Source organism: Bombina bombina, chromosome 2, assembly GCF_027579735.1.
Source record: "Bombina bombina isolate aBomBom1 chromosome 2, aBomBom1.pri, whole genome shotgun sequence".
Classification (NCBI taxonomy): Eukaryota; Metazoa; Chordata; class Amphibia; order Anura; family Bombinatoridae; genus Bombina; species Bombina bombina.
The window spans coordinates 1186925612-1186947298 of NC_069500.1; the positions used below are offsets into that span (position 1 = coordinate 1186925612).

At 39.9% G+C, this 21687-nt stretch overlaps 1 protein-coding gene across 1 annotated transcript in view; it reads right to left on the minus strand.

Moving 5' to 3' along the window:
- The window catches only part of UFSP2 (UFM1 specific peptidase 2), a 139507-nt gene that overhangs the window by 106230 nt on the left and 11590 nt on the right, over positions 1-21687 (minus strand). The window contains exons 4-5 of the mRNA XM_053703885.1: positions 12596-12659; positions 5688-5839 (exon numbers count right to left, since the gene is read on the minus strand). Coding sequence (XP_053559860.1) covers positions 5688-5839; positions 12596-12659 — 216 coding nt within the window. The remainder of the gene's footprint in view (positions 1-5687; positions 5840-12595; positions 12660-21687) is intronic.

Here is a 21687-nt window from a genome sequence, read left to right on the forward strand (position 1 = left end):
ACCGAAAACAACCCCTTGAGAGAAGAAAGAAGAGAGGTAACTAGTACCCAAACAGGACCAGCCGGCTAGTCAGGATACAACACATATGTACAAACCACAAAAGAACAGAGAAAACTATACCCAACCAGGACCAGCCCGATATGAAGGATAAGACATATCTGTTCAAGGATCCAACGGAAAATTCTAAATTTCTAGCAGGGCCAGAAAACTGAGAATAATAAACAGAAACATAGAAGCTCTGAAGCTTAAATATAGTCTCTGACATATCGAGAGAACATCACCCCGCCAAGAGAGATATATATATTTTTTTTTATAGAACTTCAACCGGAAGATTCCATCAATCGCAACATAAAAATCACTAATACCAGAATCCCAGACCGAAAAGTCTTCCTAAGAAGGGCTTCAACATAATTTCACGCTCAAAAAATAACAACAGGAAAATAAAAATTTATCCTAACCAGATTAGAAAAGAAAATAGGCAAGCGTACACAAGAGATAGCCCAAGGGAAAGTGAAACCGACAGGGCCCGCCCGTCATGCGACTATTCCTCAAGAACTCCAAACTGGGAATCTGATACAAAAACAAAGAACAACAATATAAAGACTATAAGGAATAGGATCACCATCCCACCAGTCGTCTAAACAAGCTTGCTATCTGAATCAGCAGACTGAGATTCAGCTGACGGATCAGAAATAGGATACTCCGACGTCGCCAAAACTTCTCTCAGAAGTTCACGTAGTCACGTAGGCAAGCCATTCTAAATTTAAAAGCAAACTTCCCCTCCGTCGGAGCATCCGGGGTCTCCGACCCTAGAGGTAGCTCCTCTGAAGCCTCAGAGGACACTGCATCCCCAGAAGACTGATCAGATACCAAAGTCCTCTTACATGCCGGACCTAGGGCAGGTTTACACTGATTAAGTCTTCGCTTGCACGTAGCAGGAAGAAGCAAATACGCTAAAGCCAGAGAAATTGCCAATGCGAAACCATGCAGTAACCTCTGGTGGAAAACGATATGCGGGGCAACCACCTGTGTAGGAACCAAAGTTGTTAGGGAACGCACCTCACAGGATGCCGAATCCTCAGAGGCGGATGGCTCATTGGTCTCTAACGTTCCAACATGGGAAGATGAGAACACTCTATTGCAGCATACAGAACATAATTGAGAGGGCTGGGTTACCTGGGCCTCCTCCCAATAAACACAGGTATCAAAATCTGAATCAGAGGAAACCCCCTCTAACATATCAGAATCCTCCATAACTCGACTAAGTAGATTATGGTAAAAAAACAATTGGCACCTTACACCCCCAATGGCTGGGGCACTCACCACTTCCTATGACCCAGACAGGTAGAGAAACGGATCCTCTCCACAGTCGCATGGTCAGGAATACAGAAATGGGAAACAAAAACGTGACCACACCCGGTCACGTGGTGAAACGTGCAGGATCCACTCCCGCTAAGAAAAGCGCCCCAGTTCATAAAACTGTGCAGCTCGAAAATAACCTGTACATTGCGTAAAAGCCTATGAGCCTAAAACTTCACTTACACAAGAGCAGTCAAAATCACATAAACATGATTACAGCCCCCACTGTTCAATAATCCCCCTCTAGAGATATTAACCCTTGATTCCATAAAGATAAAGGAGTCCCACCGAGACCCTGTCTTCTAACGTTACAAGCAAGTAAAAACTGAAACGATCTTACCGGAATATATGCTGTGGAACAGCCACAAGGTCCTTCAAGTTTGACAGATGGTAGCAGCGCTTCTAACATGGACTTAAGTGCAGAAAAGCTGGCAGCAAAACTCGTCAACCCTGATTGCTTATGGAGCTGTTAATATGAGTCGGGATGGTTTCGCAGAAAGACTCTCCCCTGCATCTCCGGACTCTAACTTTAATCAATGCTCTCACTGAGAGGCTGACAAGACTACTTAAAACTCCAGTCCCAACTCAAAGAGTACTACCCTCCATAAGAGACTATTCCGTAATCTTCCGACACTTCTCTGCCAACCTCCTGTGATAAAAGGCAAAGAATGACTGGGGGATGAGGGAAGTGAGGGAGGTATTTAAGCCTTTGGTTGGGGTGTCTTTGCCTCCTCCTGGTGGCCAGGTTATGTATTCCCAAAAGTAATGAATGCAGCTGTGGACTCTCCCTGTATTATATACTTTTTAATCCCTTAACGTGACGGTTCTGAGTTTTACCCCCGTTTTCAAACTGACAACAAGAACCAAACATTTAAACAAAACCTTAAATACCCACTCACCTCAAAGTGCTACAGACACCAAGTGAATTGCAGAGGGTGCACGGCACGGAACGCACGTCATCAGGCGGCATCCGTATCCTATATTATATATATATATATATATATATATATATATATATATATATATATATATATATATATATATAAGCAACTGGTCTAGCAATATTCTCGATTGATTAAGACAAATAATGCGCTAACTTAAGCACAACTGCTGAACAATACCTTTAAGGCACAAACGCATTTCAGGCTAAATGCGGTAAGTAGCTAAGGAACGGACTCTTAATATTGGCTGCACATACCTCATAACGGGCATAGACAATTATTATTATTATTATTATTGGTTATTTGTAGAGCGCCAACAGATTCCGCAGCGCTAAAGACAATTACTCAAATGCCTTTCACAGAGGTACGGCCTATCAGTATGCAATACTAACACAAAACACATGTAGTACTTAAACAAGACATACACAAAAAAACAACAGACAAACCACATAACAAACAAGAAAACAAAATAAAGTAAAATAAGTAAAGATTGAAAATTAAATGAGCAAAAATAAAAAACTAAATAAACCAAAAAGAGATATAAACCAAAAAGAGATACAAACTGCACATCATAATGAGAAAAGCAAAACATAGATAAAACAAGATAAAGTAAAATAAAGAGACATATCCAGTAGGCTCACTGAGGGGAGAGCAAGAAAAAGACAAAGACAGCACATCAGATAGGCAACGAGAAGGTAAGGGAGAATACATAAGAAACAAGAGGGAAGAAAAACATAGTGGAAGAAAAGCATTCCGATGCACTGATACTTAAGTCCTCATTATATCCAGGGGCTCTAAATTACAAGAAACTGTGCCATTCAAGTTTAGTGTTCAACCCTTTAGGGATTATGGTTTCCAATTCGAAAGTCCACCTGTGCTCATTTCTGGTACGTGGTCGATAATTGAATACCGTAGATCTGCCACATTATGTCCTTGTTCTTGAAAATGCCTAGCCACAAGCTGATTAGACTCCCCTTTCTTTATAGCTTGTCTTATGGCACTACAGTGATTTGCCATTCTAATCCTCAAATTGTCAAAGGTTTTACCTACATAGAACAGGCTACATGGGCAATGTAGCAAGTAAACTATGTAGGGAGTCGTGCATGTAACCCTATGTTTAAGGAAATACTTTTTATTATACCTTGGGTGATTGAAGTATCTTCCAGTTGATATTCCAATACATGTGGTGCACCCGCTGCACTTATAGCAACCTGGTTTGAGTGTCTGCTTATTGAGCCAGTTCTTGGAATAGTAGTGTGCTGGATCCATTATCTATAGGCTATCCTTCAAGGATTTCCCTTTCTTGTATCCAATCCGAGGTGCTTCCATGTCCTTAAAGGGTAGAGATTTGTCCCTCTGCAGGATCTCCCAGTTGCGTCTCATAATCCGATTAAACTTGTTCTTATCAGCAGTATACGTAGTAGTAAAAGTTAATCTCTTTTGGCTGTCACCGGCCTTCCTTGTATCACTACCAGTATCGATCCGTTCCATCTGCTCTTTTAGAGCCTTCTTCTTATAGCCTCTTTTACTGAAGCATTGTTGCATTTCATTCAATTGGATTCTCGCATTATCCTCTCTTGTGTTGTTCCCCTTGACATGCACAAATTGGGTAAGAGCTTTTTTCAACGCTGGGGGATGACAACTCGAGGCTTCCAATAGGGAATTTTTATCCGTAAGTTTCTTATACAAGGTCGTCTGTAGTGTATTATCATCTCTTTAGATCTTCAAGTCCAGGAATTTGATTTCGTCTTTATTCCAAATCATCTTGAACTTCAAACCATTCCTGCAACGCTGTTGGACTCCCTCTCCAGATGATGAAAAGGTTGTCAATATACCTCCTGTATATTATCACCTTCGGGTTATGGAAGATATGCTCATTATATTGTTCGAATTCATCCATAAACAGGTTCGCGTAGGACGGGGCCATATTTGACCCCATTGCGGTACCTGCTAGCTGCAAATAATATTTCTCCTCAAATCGAAATAAATTAATCCTTAACCAGCACTCCAAAAGGTCTAGTACGAACTCTCCAGGCGGTCCCATGTAGGGGTACCTTTGCAGGTGTCTCTTAATTGACTCCATACCTTCATCATGTGGTATGACTGTAACGTCAAGGGTTACAAGCAGATCATCCTCTTCTATAGGCCCCAGGTCCTTCAGTAGTACTATCACATCTCCTGAGTCTCTCAAATAACTAGCCATCTGTTGTACCTTAGGCTATAGTATATTGTCTACATATACTGCCAGTGGTTGTAGGAGTGAATCCGTTGCCGCTACAATAGGGCATCCTGTCAGTTCTCTGAGGTTTGTATGCACTTTTGGCAGCATATAGAAGACAGGGACTTTAGGGTAATCAACTGTCAGGTATTCAAACGTCTTTATCAATCCATTCCCTTTCTTGAGCTTTATTAAGCAGCTTATCTATTCGTCCCTTGAACTGTAAGGTTGGATTACCCGGTAATGTCCGATATGTACCAGCATCATTGAGTAGTTGTAGTATTTATTTCTGATAGAATTCATAGCCCATTATGACCATAGCACCACCTTTATCCGCTCCTAGTATCGTCCTTGGTTAAATTCTTAAGTGCCTCCCTTTTTCTTTTAGTGAGATTAAATCTGACATATTGATGCTGATCAGCGCTTTGAGGTGAGTGGGTATTTAAGGATTTGTTTAAATGTAAGGTTCTTGTTGTCAGTTTGAAAACGGGGGTAAAACTCCGAAACGTCACTTTAAGGGATTAAAAAGTATACCCTTGGTTAAACCCGGTGAGTGCCTTCCTCATACACATATACACACATTATATATATATATATATATATATATATATATATATATATACATATATACACACACACACATATATATATATATATACACATACATATATACACACATATTTAGACATTATATATAAATAAATATATATATATATATATATATATATATATCTATGTTAAAGTCCTTTATCTGCCTTTTTTATAACACCTGAGACCTCATATCTTTGAGCCCTTAAAAATTATTTAAAATGTATTTTGATGTGTTTTGTGACACTTTTTGTTTTGTAAAACAGTTAACCAGAGCTCTGAGGACATGATAATCATTTTAGCGTAAATTGCGATTGTGCTCATGTGTTCACTTTCAACTTGTAATACAAGCATTAAACCTGACGCACAATTACCCGGGATAAACCCCTTTTTAATTTTTAATTAACCTAATTTGTATCCATACAAACAATATGAAATTTCAAGTTTTTTTTTTTTTAGTTTTTTTAATAAACAAAAGCAAGACATATTTTTGACTATTATTGTTATGGTTGTATATGTTATGTAAGATGTAAAATTATAGACTATAAAGCAGAGACAAATAAAAAAAAATATATACTTACCTCCCCCAGGTGTCCTCTGAAGACACACTAAGCACAGAATCAATTGGCAATGTGACATTGAGGAGATGACGACTTTGGCTGTTCTGCTTAATTACTGGAGCTACAGCTTTTGAGTTTGTTGACAGGTCAAACATCAGGTTTATGTTTACAATCTGTTGCAACAAATGGTGACATAAAAAATAAATTGTAGTAAATAACCCCTCGTTCCCCACCCAAAAAAAGCATGTAAAAACTAATGTAGCATGTTACTTGAAATAAGCAGGAAAATAGGATACAACTAAAAAGAGGTTCCTGGCAGGAATTTAATCCCTGAAGCCAAAAGAATGTAGGTACAACGTCACTTAGGACTTTGCCCAGCGTACTGTGTTGACGTAGTACCTATGTCCAACACTCTGGCACATGCATGCCTACCATTTTTCAGCAGAGAAGCTTTTACAACCATCTGTCTGCAGTAATTGTACATGAATAATTTCAGTTTGAAACCCAAAGATTGTGAAAAATATAATTTATGCTTACCTGATAAATTCATTTCTCCTGTAGTGTAGTCAGTCCACGGGTCATCCATTACTTATGGGATTATAACTCCTCCCTAACAGGAAGTGCAAGAGGATCACCCAAGCAGAGCTGCTATATAGCTCCTCCCCTCTACGTCATATCCAGTCATTCAACCGAAACCATACGAGAAAGGAGAAACTATAGGGTGCAGTGGTGACTGGAGTTTAATTAAAATTTAGACCTGCCGTAAAAAACAGGGCGGGCCGTGGACTGACTACACTACAGGAGAAATTAATTTATCAGGTAAGCATAAATTATATTTTCTCCTGTTAAGTGTAGTCAGTCCACGGGTCATCCATTACTTATGGGATACCAATACCAAAGCTAAAAGTACACGGATGACGGGAGGGACAGGCAGGATCTTTACACGGAAGGAACCACTGCCTGTAGAACCTTTCTCCCAAAAACAGCCTCCGAAGAAGCAAAAGTGTCAAATTTGTAAAATTTTGAAAAAGTGTGAAGTGAAGACCAAGTTGCAGCCTTGCAAATCTGTTCAACAGAGGCCTCATTCTTAAAGGCCCAAGTGGAAGCCACAGCTCTAGTAGAATGAGCTGTAATCCTTTCAGGAGGCTGCTGTCCAGCAGTCTCATAGGCTAAACGTATTATGCTACGAAGCCAAAAAGAGAGAGAGGTAGCCGAAGCTTTTTGACCTCTCCTCTGTCCAGAATAAACGACAAACAGGGAAGAAGTTTGACGAAAATCTTTAGTTGCCTGCAAATAAAATTTCAGGGCACGGACGACGTCCAGATTGTGCAAAAGTCGTTCCTTCTTTGAAGAAGGGTTAGGGCACAATGATGGAACAACAATCTCTTGATTGATATTCTTGTTAGTGACTACCTTAGGTAAGAACCCAGGTTTAGTACGCAGAACTACCTTGTCTGAATGAAAAATCAGATAAGGAGAATCACAATGTAAGGCCGATAACTCAGAGACTCTTCGAGCCAAGGAAATAGCCATTAAAAACAGAACTTTCCAAGATAACAGCTTGATATCGATGGAATGAAGGGGTTCAAACGGAACACCTTGCAGAACGTTAAGAACTAAGTTTAAGCTCCACGGCGGAGCAACAGTCTTAAACACAGGCTTAATCCTAGCCAAAGCCTGACAAAAAGCCTGAACGTCTGGAACTTCTGCCAGACGTTTGTGTAAAAGGATAGACAGAGCTGAAATCTGTCCCTTTAACGAACTAGCAGATAAGCCCTTTTCTAAACCTTCTTGTAGAAAAGTCAATATCCTAGGAATCCTAACCTTACTCCATGAGTAACTCTTGGATTCGCACCAATATAAGTATTTACGCCATATTTTATGGTAAATTTTCCTGGTAACAGGTTTCCTAGCCTGTATTAAGGTATCAATCACTGACTCCGAGAATCCACGCTTTGATAGAATCAAGCGTTCAATCTCCATGCAGTCAGCCTCAGAGAAATTAGATTTGGATGTTTGAAAGGACCCTGAATCAGAAGGTCCTGTCTCAGAGGCAGAGACCACAGTGGACAGGACGACATGTCCACTAGATCTGCATACCAGGTCCTGCGTGGCCACGCAGGCGCTATTAGAATCACCGATGCTCTCTCCTGTTTGATCCTGGCAATCAATCGAGGAATTATCGGGAAAGGTGGAAACACATAAGCCATGTTGAAGACCCAAGGTGCTGTCAGAGCATCTATCAGCACCGCTCCCGGGTCCCTGGACCTGGATCCGTAACAAGGAAGCTTGGCGTTCTGGCGAGACGCCATGAGATCCAGATCTGGTTTGCCCCAATGATGAAGCAGTTGGGCAAACACCTCCGGATGAAGTTCCCACTCCCCCGGATGAAAGGTCTGGTGACTTAGAAAATCCGCTTCCCAGTTCTCCACGCCTGGGATGTGGATCGCTGACAGGTGGCAAGAGTGAGACTCTGCCCAGCGAATTATCTTTGAGACTTCCATCATCGCTAGGGAACTCCTTGTTCCTCCTTGATGGTTGATGTAAGCCACAGTCGTGATGTTGTCCGACTGAAACCTGATGAACCTCAGAGTTGCTAACTGAGGCCAAGCCAGAAGAGCATTGAAAATTGCTCTTAATTCCAGAATGTTTATTGGAAGGAGTCTCTCCTCCTGAGTCCATGATCCCTGAGCCTTCAGGGAATTCCAGACTGCGCCCCAACCTAGAAGGCTGGCGTCTGTTGTTACAATCGTCCAATCTGGCCTGCGGAAGGACATCCCCTTGGACAGATGTGGCCGAGAAAACCACCATAGAAGAGAATCTCTGGTCTCTTGATCCAGATTTAGCAGAGGGGACAAATCTGAGTAATCCCCATTCCACTGACTTAGCATGCACAATTGCAGCGGTCTGAGATGCAGGCGCGCAAATGGTACCATGTCCATTGCCGCTACCATTAAGCCGATTACCTCCATGCACTGAGCCACTGACGGGTGTTGAATGGAATGAAGGACACGGCAAGCATTTAGAAGTTTTGATAACCTGTCCTCCGTCAGGTAAATTTTCATTTCTACAGAATCTATAAGAGTCCCTAGAAAGGGAACTCTTGTGAGTGGCAATAGAGAACTCTTTTCTACGTTCACCTTCCACCCATGCGACCTTAGAAATGCCAGAACTAACTCTGTATGAGACTTGGCAGTTTGGAAACTTGACGCTTGTATCAGAATGTCGTCTAGGTACGGAGCTACCGCTATGCCTCGCGGTCTTAGTACCGCCAGAAGAGAGCCCAGAACCTTTGTAAAGATTCTTGGAGCCGTAGCTAACCCGAAGGGAAGAGCTACAAACTGGTAATGCCTGTTTAGGAAGGCAAATCTTAGATACCGGTAATGATCCTTGTGAATCGGTATGTGAAGGTAGGCATCCTTTAAATCCACTGTGGTCATGTACTGACCCTCTTGGATCATGGGTAAGATGGTTCGAATAGTTTCCATTTTGAACGATGGAACTCTTAGGAATTTGTTTAGGATCTTTAAGTCCAAGATTGGTCTGAAGGTTCCCTCTTTTTTGGGAACCACAAACAGATTTGAATAGAATCCTTGCCCGTGTTCCGACCGCGGAACTGGGTGGATCACTCCCATTAGTAAGAGGTCTTGTACACAGCGTAGAAACGCCTCTTTCTTTATCTGGTTTGCTGATAACCTTGAAAGATGAAATCTCCCTTGTGGAGGAGAAGCTTTGAAGTCCAGAAGATATCCCTGAGATATGATCTCCAACGCCCAGGGATCCTGGACATCTCTTGCCCAAGCCTGGGCGAAGAGAGAAAGTCTGCCCCCCACTAGATCCGTTTCCGGATCGGGGGCTCTCACTTCATGCTGTCTTAGGGGCAGCAGCAGGTTTTCTGGCCTGCTTGCCCTTGTTGCAGGACTGGTTAGGTTTCCAGCCCTGTCTGTAGCGAGCAACAGTTCCTTCCTGTCTTGGAGCGGAGGAAGTTGATGCTGCTCCTGCCTTGAAGTTACGAAAGGCACGAAAATTAGACTGTTTAGCCTTTGGTTTGGCCCTGTCTTGAGGCAGGGCATGGCCCTTACCTCCAGTAATGTCAGCGATAATTTCTTTCAAGCCGGGCCCGAATAATGTCTGCCCTTTGAAAGGAATATTAAGCAATTTAGATGTCACATCAGCTGACCAGGATTTAAGCCACAGCGCTCTGCGCGCTTGAATGGCGAATCCGGAGTTCTTAGCCGTAAGTTTGGTTAAGTGTACTACGGCATCAGAAATAAATGAATTAGCTAGCTTAAGGGCTTTAAGCTTGTTCATAATCTCATCCAATGGAGCTGTGCTAAGGGTCTCTTCCAGAGACTCAAACCAGAATGCCGCCGCAGCAGTGACAGGCGCGATGCATGCAAGGGGTTGTAATATAAAACCTTGCTGAACAAACATTTTCTTAAGGTAACCCTCTAACTTTTTATCCATTGGATCTGAAAAAGCACAGCTATCCTCCACCGGGATAGTGGTGCGCTTAGCCAGAGTAGAAACTGCTCCCTCCACCTTAGGGACCGTCTGCCATAGGTCCCGTGTGGTGGCGTCTATTGGAAACATTTTTCTAAATATAGGAGGGGGTGAAAAGGGCACACCGGGTCTATCCCACTCCTTGTTAACAATTTCTGTAAGCCTTTTAGGTATAGGAAAAACGTCAGTACACGCCGGTACCGCAAAATATTTATCCAGCCTACATACTTTCTCTGGAATTGCAACCGTGTTACAATCATTCAGAGCCGCTAATACCTCCCCTAGTAATACACGGAGGTTCTCAAGCTTAAATTTAAAATTTGAAATCTCTGAATCCAGTTTACTTGGATCAGATCCGTCACCCACAGAATGAAGCTCTCCGTCCTCATGTTCTGCAAATTGTGACGCAGTATCAGACATGGCTCTACTATTATCAGCGCACTCTGTTCTTACCCCAGAGTGATCGCGTTTACCTCTTAATTCTGGCAATTTAGATAGTACTTCAGTCATAACATTAGCCATATGGGCCGCCCTGATGTACTTGGCGTCACAATATCACGCACCTCCTAAGCGGGAGGCGAAGGTACTGACACGTGAGGAGAGTTAGTCGGCATAACTTCCCCCTCGTTGTCTGGTGATATTTTTTTAACATATAAAGTTTGACTTTTATTCAAAGTAACATCTATACATTGAGTGCACAAATTTCTATTGGGCTCCACATTGGCCTTTAAACATAGTGAACAAACAGATTCATCTGTGTCAGACATGTTTAAACAGACTAGCAATAACACTAGCAAGCTTGGAAAAAAACTTTTAAATAAATTTACAAGCTATATAAAAAACGCTACTGCGCCTTTAAGAAACATAAAAATGTGACACAGTTGAATTAACAATGAACCAAATATGTTAAAACAACCAAATTTTAACAGAAAATGTATAAAGTTAGCAGAGGATTGCACCCACCAGCAAAAGGATGATTAACCCCTTAATACCCAAAACGGATAACAGTTGAAATAATAAACGTTTTTATCACAGTCAAACACACTGTCACAGGTCTGCTGTGACTGATTACCTCCCTCAAAACTAGTTTTGGAGACCCCTGGGCTCTGTAGAGACGTCCTGGATCATGGAGGAAGAAATAGGAAGACTGTGACTAAATTTTTACTGCGCAATAAAGCGCTAAAATAGGCCCCTCCCACTCATATTACAACAGTGGGGAAGCTCAGTAAACTGTTTTTATTCAGAAAAAAACGACAGCCATGTGGTAAAAATCATGCCCATAATCGTTTTTTCTGAGGTACTTGGTGATAAAACTTTAACATGCCAGTAAACGTTTTAAAAATTGAAAATTATGAAGTGTTATTAATAAGCCTGCTGCTAGTCGCTTTCACTGCAGTGCCGGCTCAAATATTACTTTAATATTGACAGTATTTTCTTAGTGAAATTCCATTCCCCAGAAATACCTCAGAGTATACATACATACATATCAGCCTGATACTAGTCACTACTACTGCATTTAAGGCTGCACTTACATTACATCTGTATTAGCAGTATTTTCTCAGTCAATTCCATTCCTTAGAAAATAATTTACTGCACATACCTCCTTGCAGGTGGGCCCTGCATGCTATCCCCTGTTCTGAAGTTACCTCACTCCTCAGAATGGCCGAGAACAGCAAGTGGATCTTAGTTACGACCGCTAAGATCATAGACAAATTCAGGCAGATTCTTCTTCTAATGCTGCCTGAGAACAAACAACACACTCCGGTGCCGTTTAAAATAACAAACTTTTGATTGAAGAAATAAAAAACTAAGTTTAACACACCACAGTCCTCTCACACGTCCTATCTTTAGTTAGGTGCAAGAGAATGACTGGATATGACGTAGAGGAGAGGAGCTATATAGCAGCTCTGCTTGGGTGATCCTCTTGCACTTCCTGTTAGGGAGGAGTTATAATCCCATAAGTAATGGATGACCCGTGGACTGACTACACTTAACAGGAGAAAAGTTAAATATATATATATTTTAATATGATCAGATTTGTTGGCCATGAAATATACCAAAATATAGAATTAATCTACTTCAGTTATCAAATGTACTTTGTTGAAAAGCACAAAATATGTAGGCTCAGGAGCACCTACCTGGTGATTGGTGCCTACAAACTTCTGTATCACTCTGGACTACAACTTTATATTTTTTTTTAAAATGCAATAAATGACACATGCAAGAGAGTATAGGCAACAAACCGAAAGAGAAGTATCAAACTTAATTACTTCCATGTTGTTTTAACATTTCATGTAAAGCACAGAAAATTGGCAACAAAAGTATTACAGAGATGGGGACAATTTAAATAGGATTGCATAATACATTTTGTATACAATATTAAAGTAAAATAGACATTTTATGCCAATTCAACATGAAATTTGTACCTTATCTTGTGACTTTTTCTCTTTCTTTTTGGAGCTTTTGCGCTTTTCATCTTTATCATCGATCCTTCAAAACAAAAATATAAGGTTTAATAAATGTGACTGTTTATATTTTTATATTGTATACAAATACATCATGAGGTAATCTTATGGGGTAAAGTTAAAAAATGAACATCAGCCTTGTACTTACAAATAATCTAAATTAAGTGTTATTATTTTGTTATTCATTATTATAAGTATGCAGATTACAAGTTAACTACTACAGTTATACAAATGCCAAAGGTGGTCTCTTAACATTAATATACGAGATCTCATCGTAAGAGAGGGTACACACAAAACACAGGGTTCACCAACTGTATAATGCCACAGATACAAGGGGCTGACAGCTGCCAACAACAACCAAAGCAGAATCGGACATGACGGCATGGGCATCAGGAAGAGAGGGCAATCAGGAAGAGAGGGCACCTGTAAAAGGCAGACCAGTTGTTCACCTAAGGGAGCCTCAGTGGTAGCGTACACCGATGGGTACAGAATCATTTATGCAGGAAAAAGAAACAAGCACAAATGCAGGGCTAAAATACTAGAATAGTAATGCGGTAGCCTCTATAGCAAGCCAATGTAAACACAGAGCCAACAACCTGAGCTCTTATTGGAGGTTTAACTTGCATGGATTGCCTGTACCTCACCTTTCACTGCCTGTGGCTATGCTAAGTGACAGCAGGAGGGAGGAGCTGACAGAACTGGGAGGTGTCACACTTGTTAGCAAGACCGAGAGGGAAGAGCATGTGGTATGTAAGTAGGTGAGTACAATCTGTTAGCAGTGCACAGTAGTTGAAGATAAGGTTTTTTTAATCTAAGTAGAAGCACCGTTTTATCATGCTTGATCCAGCTCTAGTCACATTAGACCTGAAACATAGCTGCTTCGTTTGCCAGCAAAACAGCATAGTAGCCCTGGACCCAAATTGCAGTCTAATAAATGTGTAATTTATTGTGTAGCTGGGAGAAATAACAATATCATGATGAACAGTGTTTTTTTTTTTTTTTTTTTTGGGGGGGGGGGTATTTATTATATTCAATCCCTCTGCTTGTTGCTGCAGCAAGGGGTCAGCTCCTCCCCCTCTTAACCCTTCACATATTTAACCCCTTGACAATCAGACAAAACTGCAGTACACAGTAAAGTTAAATACTGCACTCGCCCTCTTTAGCAGTAGCAGGTTACTCTGATATCTTGTGGATGGAGATGATTAACTAAAATTGGGGAGCTTTTCAGTTTAGTTAAAAGGGACAGTAAATTCAAAATGAAACTTTCACGACTCCAATTGACTTCTATTCTCAATTTTTCCACGTTCTCTTGCTATCTTTATTTGAAAAGCAGGAATGTAAAGCTTAGGAGCCAGACCATTTTTGGTTTAGCACCTGGGTAGCGCTTGCCGATTGGTGGCTAAATGTAGCCACCAATAAACAATCGCTATCCAGGGTGCTGAACCTAAAATGGGCCGGCTACTAAGCTTTACATTCCTGTTTTTCAAATAAAGATAGCAAGAGAACAAATAAATTTGATAATAGGAGTAAATTAGAAAGTTGCTTAAAATTACATGCTCTATTTGAATCAATAAAGAAAAAAATAATCTGGTTTTAGTATCCCTTTAAGACACCTGCACGCTCCTGATCTCATCTAGGATTTGTCTTTAACAAACAATACCCAGAGAACTAAGCAAAATTTATAGTAGAAGTAAATTGAAAAGTTGTTTAAAATGTCAAGCTATATCCAATCAATTTAAAGTTTAATTTTGACTTTAATGTCCCTTTAACCCCTTAATGACAGAGGACGTACCAGGTACGTCATAGCAAATACTTCCCTTAATGACAATTGACGTACCTGGTACGTCCTCTGTTTTTTGAAGTGCTGGAAGCGATCATGATCGCTTCCAAGGGATTGTAGTGATGCCTCAATATTGAGACATTACTGCAATCCCCTATTTTACCCACCGATGCAGAAAGGGCCACTCTGTAGCCCTTTGCTGCCATGGGGGCGGTTGCGGCGAAGGGGGCGTGGGAGGCGTGTGCGCAAAATATGCATCACAGTATAAAAAAAGAACGATGCAGATGCAGAGGGGGATCTTTGTTGTTTAGTAAGGGATCTGGGAGGGGGAGGGGTGTAGATTGTTGAGGGGGGGCAGCTACACTACAGAAAAGAAATGTTTTATATAAAAAATTAAAAAAAAAACAATTTTTGGGGGCAAATTGGGTACTGGCAGACAGCTGCCAGTACCCAAGATGGCGGCAAATAGGTAGAGGGGGGTCCAGGGGAGGGTTAGAGAGATGTATGGGGGGATCAGGGAGGTTGTGGGGTAAGAGGGGATCCATCACTGCAGACTGTATGAAGAAGAAAAAAAAAAAAAAAAAATGCTTTTTATTTCAGTACTGGCAGACTTTCTGCCAGTACTTAAGATGGCGGTGACAATTGTGAGGTGGGGGAGGGAAGAGAGCTGTTTGAGGGGGGGTCAGGGGGGATCAGGGGGTGGGATGTGTCAGGTGGGAGGCTGATCTCTACACTAAAGCTAAAAATTAACCCTACAAGCTATCTAATTAACCCCTTAACTGATGGGCATATTAAAGTGTGAGGCGCAGCAGCATTTAACGGCCTTATTATTACCAAAAAGCAACGCCAAAGCCATATATGTCTGCTATTTCTGAACAAAGGGGATCCTAGAGAAGCATTTACAACCATTTGTGCCATAATTGCACAAGCTGTTTGTAAATATTTTCAGTGAGAAACCTAAAATTGTGAAAAATTTAACATTTTTTTTTATTTGATCGTATTTGGCGGTGAAATGGTGGCATGAAATATACCAAAATGGGCCTAGATCAATAATTTGGGTTGTCTACTACACTACACTAAAGCTAAAATTAAACCTAAAAGCTCCTTACAAGCTCCCTAATTAACCCCTTCACTGCTGGGCATAATATACATGTGGTGTGCAGCGGCATTTACCTGCCTTCTAATTACCAAAAAGCAACGCCAAAGCCATTTATGTCTGCTATTTCTGAACAAAGGGGATCCAAGAGAAGTATTTACAACCATTTATGCCATAATTGCATAAGTTGTTTGTAAATAAATTCAGCGAGAAACCTAAAGTTTGTGAAAAAATTTGTGAAAAGTCAACAATTTCTTTTTTTTTTTTATTTATTTTATTTTTTATTAGTTTGTTTTGTACAGAATGTTTACTAGTACATCAACCACCTGCAAGTGGTGTAAAAACAACAGAATGCAAGTAACATATGACACAATCTACAGTTGTAACTCTCACAAAAAATGTCTCCCTTATTACCCCAAGGCTTTATTTTCTTCTCATAAAAGCTGTAATCTTGGGGGTTCCATGAGTCTTAATATAACAGAATGAAAAATGTGTGGGTTTACCCCCAGTGTCTTTGAGATTGAGCAAAAGGGCTTAAAATCTCTATTGAATACGGAAAGTTACGTACAACTGCAAATAGTAAAGCTTTGTCACATGTGATTTAATTATATATAACAATTTCATAACAATAAACTAATAAACTATGTTATTAATAGCTTGAAAAATAAAAGAAAGAAAGAGGAAATAAAAGAAGTCTCACTGTGCTTTGTATTATTTGTTCGTCGCATTAGTGATGAGGTAGAATATTACTCATATGAACCGCTGTGTGTGGTTGTATACTCTGACCCTATATTGCTTGCCTACCACCGTAAGTGTAAGATTCCCATAAGAACTGCATATCGTGGAATAAAGACAATTGGCCTAGTTTAACATAATAAAATCTTTCCATTGTCAGATTCTTGTCAACTAGGTGTTTCCATTCTGATATGGTTGGTGTTCGCACTGATTTCCACATTTTTGGAATCAGTTGATTGGCTGAATTGAGCATGATTTGAAATAAATGTTTTCTTATTTTGCATGCAATAGGGGGTGGGTGACTAAGCATAATTATGTCTGGGTCGGGTGAGATGTGTGTGCTTAAAACTTTATTGATGTCCCTAAAGACCTTTGACCAGAATTCTTTAATATAAGTGCATTCCCACCAAATGTGTGAGATATGACCCTCCCTCAAACATCCTCTCCAGCAAATGCCCGGGGACTTTTTGTAGATATGTTTGATTCTAGCTGGGGTCATATACCATCTCATAAATATTTTGATGTTTGTTTCTTTTGCTTGGGCTGAATGCCCTGAATGGGAGAGATTCGCGAATCTTCGGAGCCAAGTTTTTGGAGTGGTATTGGTGTTGAGTTCCCTATCCCATCGTTTGGTGTATGTTGGGAGATGCGGGAAAGTATTAGACAAAATTAGTTTATATAGTTTAGATATCACGCGGGTTATTTCCTTTTTAGGAATACAAAGTTGCTCAAATATCGAGAGGGGCCGTGTGAGGTCTTTTTTGCATTTATGTGAAGTTATGTAATGCCTTAGTTGGTGAATCCTGAACCAAGATGACAGAAAAGGGTGCCCCAGTGCTTCAAGTTGTTGTTTAGATTTGATATTATTAGCGCTATCTGTTAGTAAGTATATGGGAAGGTGTTGTATAAGATCTAAATGGGGACCTTGTTCCAAAGACAAGCCAGGTTTAAATTCTGGATTATTTAAGAGAGTAGTAAGTGGGGAGTACCTGGAAGAGATTTTGTTCTGTGGAGTACATAGTTTCCTCCAATCTGACCAGGTTTCATTAGTAATTGAGGAGGATGATATAGAGAATGTAGTAAAGAATGCTGGATTCCAGCTTATAATACTCAGGTCATGTGATGTGGTCAAGGCATTTTCAATTTGTATCCATCTTCTGGAATTAGGTCCCTCAAGAAAAGTCAACAATTTCTTTTATTTGATTGCATTTGGCGGTGAAATGGTGGCATGAAATATACCAAAATGGGCCTAGATCAATACTTTGGGATGTCTTCTAATTAAAAATATATACATGTCAATGGATATTCAGGGATTCCTGAAAGATATTAGTGTTCTAATGTAACTAGCGCTAATTTTGGAAAAAAGTGGTTTGGAAATAGCAAAGTGCTACTTGTATTTATGGCCCTATAACTTGCAAAAAAAGCAAAGAACATGTAAACATTGTGTATTTCTAAACTCGGGACAAAATTTAGAAACTATTTAGAATAGGTGTTTTTTGGTGGTTGTAGATGTGTAACAGATTTTGGGGGTCAAAGTAAGAAAAAGTGTGTTTTTTTCAATTTTTTCCTCATATTTTATATATTTTTTTATAGTAAATTATAAGATATGAGGAAAATAATTGTATCTTTAGAAAGTCAATTTAATGGCGAGAAAAACGGTATATAATATGTGTGGGTACAGTAAATGAGTAAAAGGAAAATTACAGCTAAACACAAACACCGCAGAAATGTAAAAATAGCCATTGTCATTAAGGGTAAGAAAATTTAAAAATGGTCCGGTCATTAAGGGGTTAAAGGAACATTAAAAACGTACAGTCAAGTCAAAATTAAACGTTCATGATTCAGATAGGGCATGCAATTTTAAACAACTTTCCAAATTACTTGTATCATAAAATTGCCTTAGTTCTCTTGGTATTCTTTGTTGAAAGCTAAACCTAGGTAGGCTCATATGTTTGAAGCAAGAGTCTCCGTTCTCACTATGTTCCCCACATAGTGAGAGTGGAGTCTCTCTTAATTTAATGTCAGTAATACTTTTTGATGATGTCTTAAAGGGGAAAATAATATATAATCTTTAGCATACCAGTAACAGTAGAAAATATCATTACACTGCAGTAAATGTGCTCCCGTTGCAGGAGTTTAGCATTATAATTAATTCACTAAATAAAATAAGGACAGATAAAATTAGGAAAGCTCCCACTAAAGAAAGAGCTTAGTCGATCAGGGACAGTATCTCCTGCACCCTGGTGAAACGCTACAAAACTGCGCAAAGTCTTCTCTCATGCAGTATTATACCTAAAAAAAATTCAGCAATAATTTTGATTCAAATCTGCAGAGCTTAAGTGTTTTTATTGTATGAGTGCGAGTATGACAGGTTCTGGAAATAAAATGAATGTTTAGATATACGATAATGATTTACTAACACTAGTTAGCACATTGTGATAATTCAAATTTAATTGGGTTTAGGCACTCTTGTTGTGATTAATTTTTGTGAGTTTAATAACGTGCCTGTTTACCACTACGGGTGCCTATTTTTTAATTTTAAATGTAATATTTTTTGCACTCTTAGTAACTCATCACAAGTGTAGTTCCTTATAAACCCGAACTTATAAAGCATTAGCATTTCCTTTAAAACAAATGCCCCTTGTTCAGCATGTAAATTAGACCTTTGCCTAGATCATTATGTCAAGGGATAGCTGCAGGGTCCATGTATCTGATTTCAGGTCTGATTTGGACATGTAGATGGTAATGGTTGGCTGCAGGACCCATGCTTCTAAACCTCTTTTGGCACCACAGCTGGTATCTAATTGTTTAGTAATAATAAGAGATTAGGATTTGAAATTTGAGGGCATCAGGTTAAGAAGTAATTTCATTTAGTTCTTTATAAATAAAAGGTAATTGATTCATGCAATAACCACCCAGCAGAAGTGACACATACAGTAAACAAATTAAACATCAGCTGGGATATTTACAAATTAAATCCCTTGAGTTTCTTCTACATTAGGGATAGACAAACCCACTTGCCACTCCTGTTGCAGATGAAAATTTCTGTGGACGCCCATGCATGATGGTCGTAATACACCCTGCCCAGATGATTTCAAAAACTGCCACATCTCCCGGTCTAAGTATATACCTTTCTATAACGGATACATTACTTCACACATAACCTCCTCACACGGGGCTACTTCTACAAAACAATTGCAAATACCTTAGCTTTATGTTGCATTGCATAATCCAAGTATTATAACACATAGTTATTGGTGCATTATCTTTTATTAGGAAATAGGTTTACTAAGTTCATTATTACACTTTTTGCATTATTATTATATAGCATAAGTTTTCTGAAGATTGAGTTATTACCACAATTCTTGTATTAATTCTTAATGCATATTATTATAATTTGCATCATTACAGATTAAATACTGCTAATAAATCACATTTTCACTTAGGGGTCTATTTATCAAAAGCTTTGCAAGCCTTTTGACCCCCTACGACTAGAGGTTCTCACAAGATAACCAGCACGCCGTATTTAACAAGCAGCGGTCATTAGACTGCTGCTTTACTAACCTTTTGCCACCTCTAAGGTGGCGAATTTCAATCTCCCCAGTATAGTCTGACCGGGGAGATTGACAGCTCCTGCCCGCGCGTGATTGACTGTGCGCGGCAGGGGGCGGGATTGCACGCGAGCGCAAAATAGCGCTCATGTGCAATGATGAATTCTGACAGGGGAATTCAGCCCGCCAGAGGCGAGCTGCAGCGGACAGGGGCGCATATGTGCACCCCTTTCCGCCTCAGCTTGATAAATCGCCCCCTTAAAGTTCATGGCTGGCATTATGTTGTCCTAATTAAACTTCTGGGGCACACACACAAGAGATTGGGGAGACTTTCATCCCAAGTACTATCATATGTGTTATCTCTTACTAGACCATTACATATGATTTCTATTTTGTTAGAACCATAATAATTACATACAATGGCAGCTTCTCAAGACATACTACATAACTGGAGATGTATAATGTTTAAATAATATGTAATTGTGTCACATTACCTATGATTTCTCCCTTTAACACAAAATATATGACTCCATTTTTGACCTGATTTAAAAAAATAAATCCAAATGTGTATACAGGTACAAATCCCCAAATCTAATAATAATAATAAATATATATATATATATATATATATATATATATATATATATATTGGAGTGCAGTTCCCTTCCATGTTTTGTATTTTCTCTGGGTGATTACATCCACCTGTGCACCCCTTCTTTGTTCTCAGTCTGTTTGGCTTTGTGAGCTTGCATGATGGTGTGGCTGTGTTAGGGACTCAGGCAGTGGAAAGGACCTTGACGTGGTGCCTGAGCTTTCCCATTTGGCCAGATGCGGTAACTAACCTTTCCAGTTGTGATTTTATCTTAGCTGTGAGCTAGCTGGTGAGTGCTGGGTGTTTCTATGTGTTGCATTACTTTTTGTTTGTAATCCCCCTTGGTTCTTGCACCCATTCTGGACTGAGGTTAACTGCCTGTGGCTCTGGTGACATCACAGCTTTTTTGGAGTGCTATTTAGCACCCAGGGCAGGATGTTGCTGAGTCACAGGATGTGTACCTGGTCCGGTCTTGGAGTGCAGTTCCCTTCCATGTTTTGTATTTTCTCTGGGTGATTACATCCACCTGTGCACCCCTTCTTTGTTCTCAGTCTGTTTGGCTTTGTGAGCTTGCATGATGGTGTGGCTGTGTTAGGGACTCAGGCAGTGGAAAGGACCTTGACGTGGTGCCTGAGCTTTCCCATTTGGCCAGATGCGGTAACTAACTTTTCCAGTTGTGATTTTATCTTAGCTGTGAGCTAGCTGGTGAGTGCTGGGTGTTTCTATGTGTTCTATTACTTTTTTTTTGTAATCCCCCTTGGTTCTTGCACCCATTCCGGACTGGGGTTAACTGCCTGTGGCTCTGGTGACATCACAGCTTTTTTTGAGTGCTATTTAGCACCCAGGGCTGGATGTTGCCGAGTCACTGGATGTGTACCTGGTCCGGTCTTGGAGTGCAGTTCCCTTCCATGCTTTGTATATATATACCTTCCTGTACGTCACACCTTTCTCTGCCTGTGTCTTTGGTTAGGTTTGTATACTTTAATATACAAAACAATAGTCTATATTTATATAAAACAACAAATAATACCTTTCTGATTACAGTACTGGATATTTCTGAGGGTGCTATATATATACACACACAGTTTTTGAAAATGATATAAAACTACCTCTAGGTTGCATGTATAAGCTGTATTATTATAAATATTGCATAATTGAAATAAGATATTGTTGTTTATGCTTGGTTCCATCCCCTCTTCAAGCTGCCCCATTTTACAGATGCAAATACATTACTATTACAAAATTCAAGCCTTTTCCGGTCCCAAGCACTTTGGAAAAAGGGGTTTCTACCTGTACCTA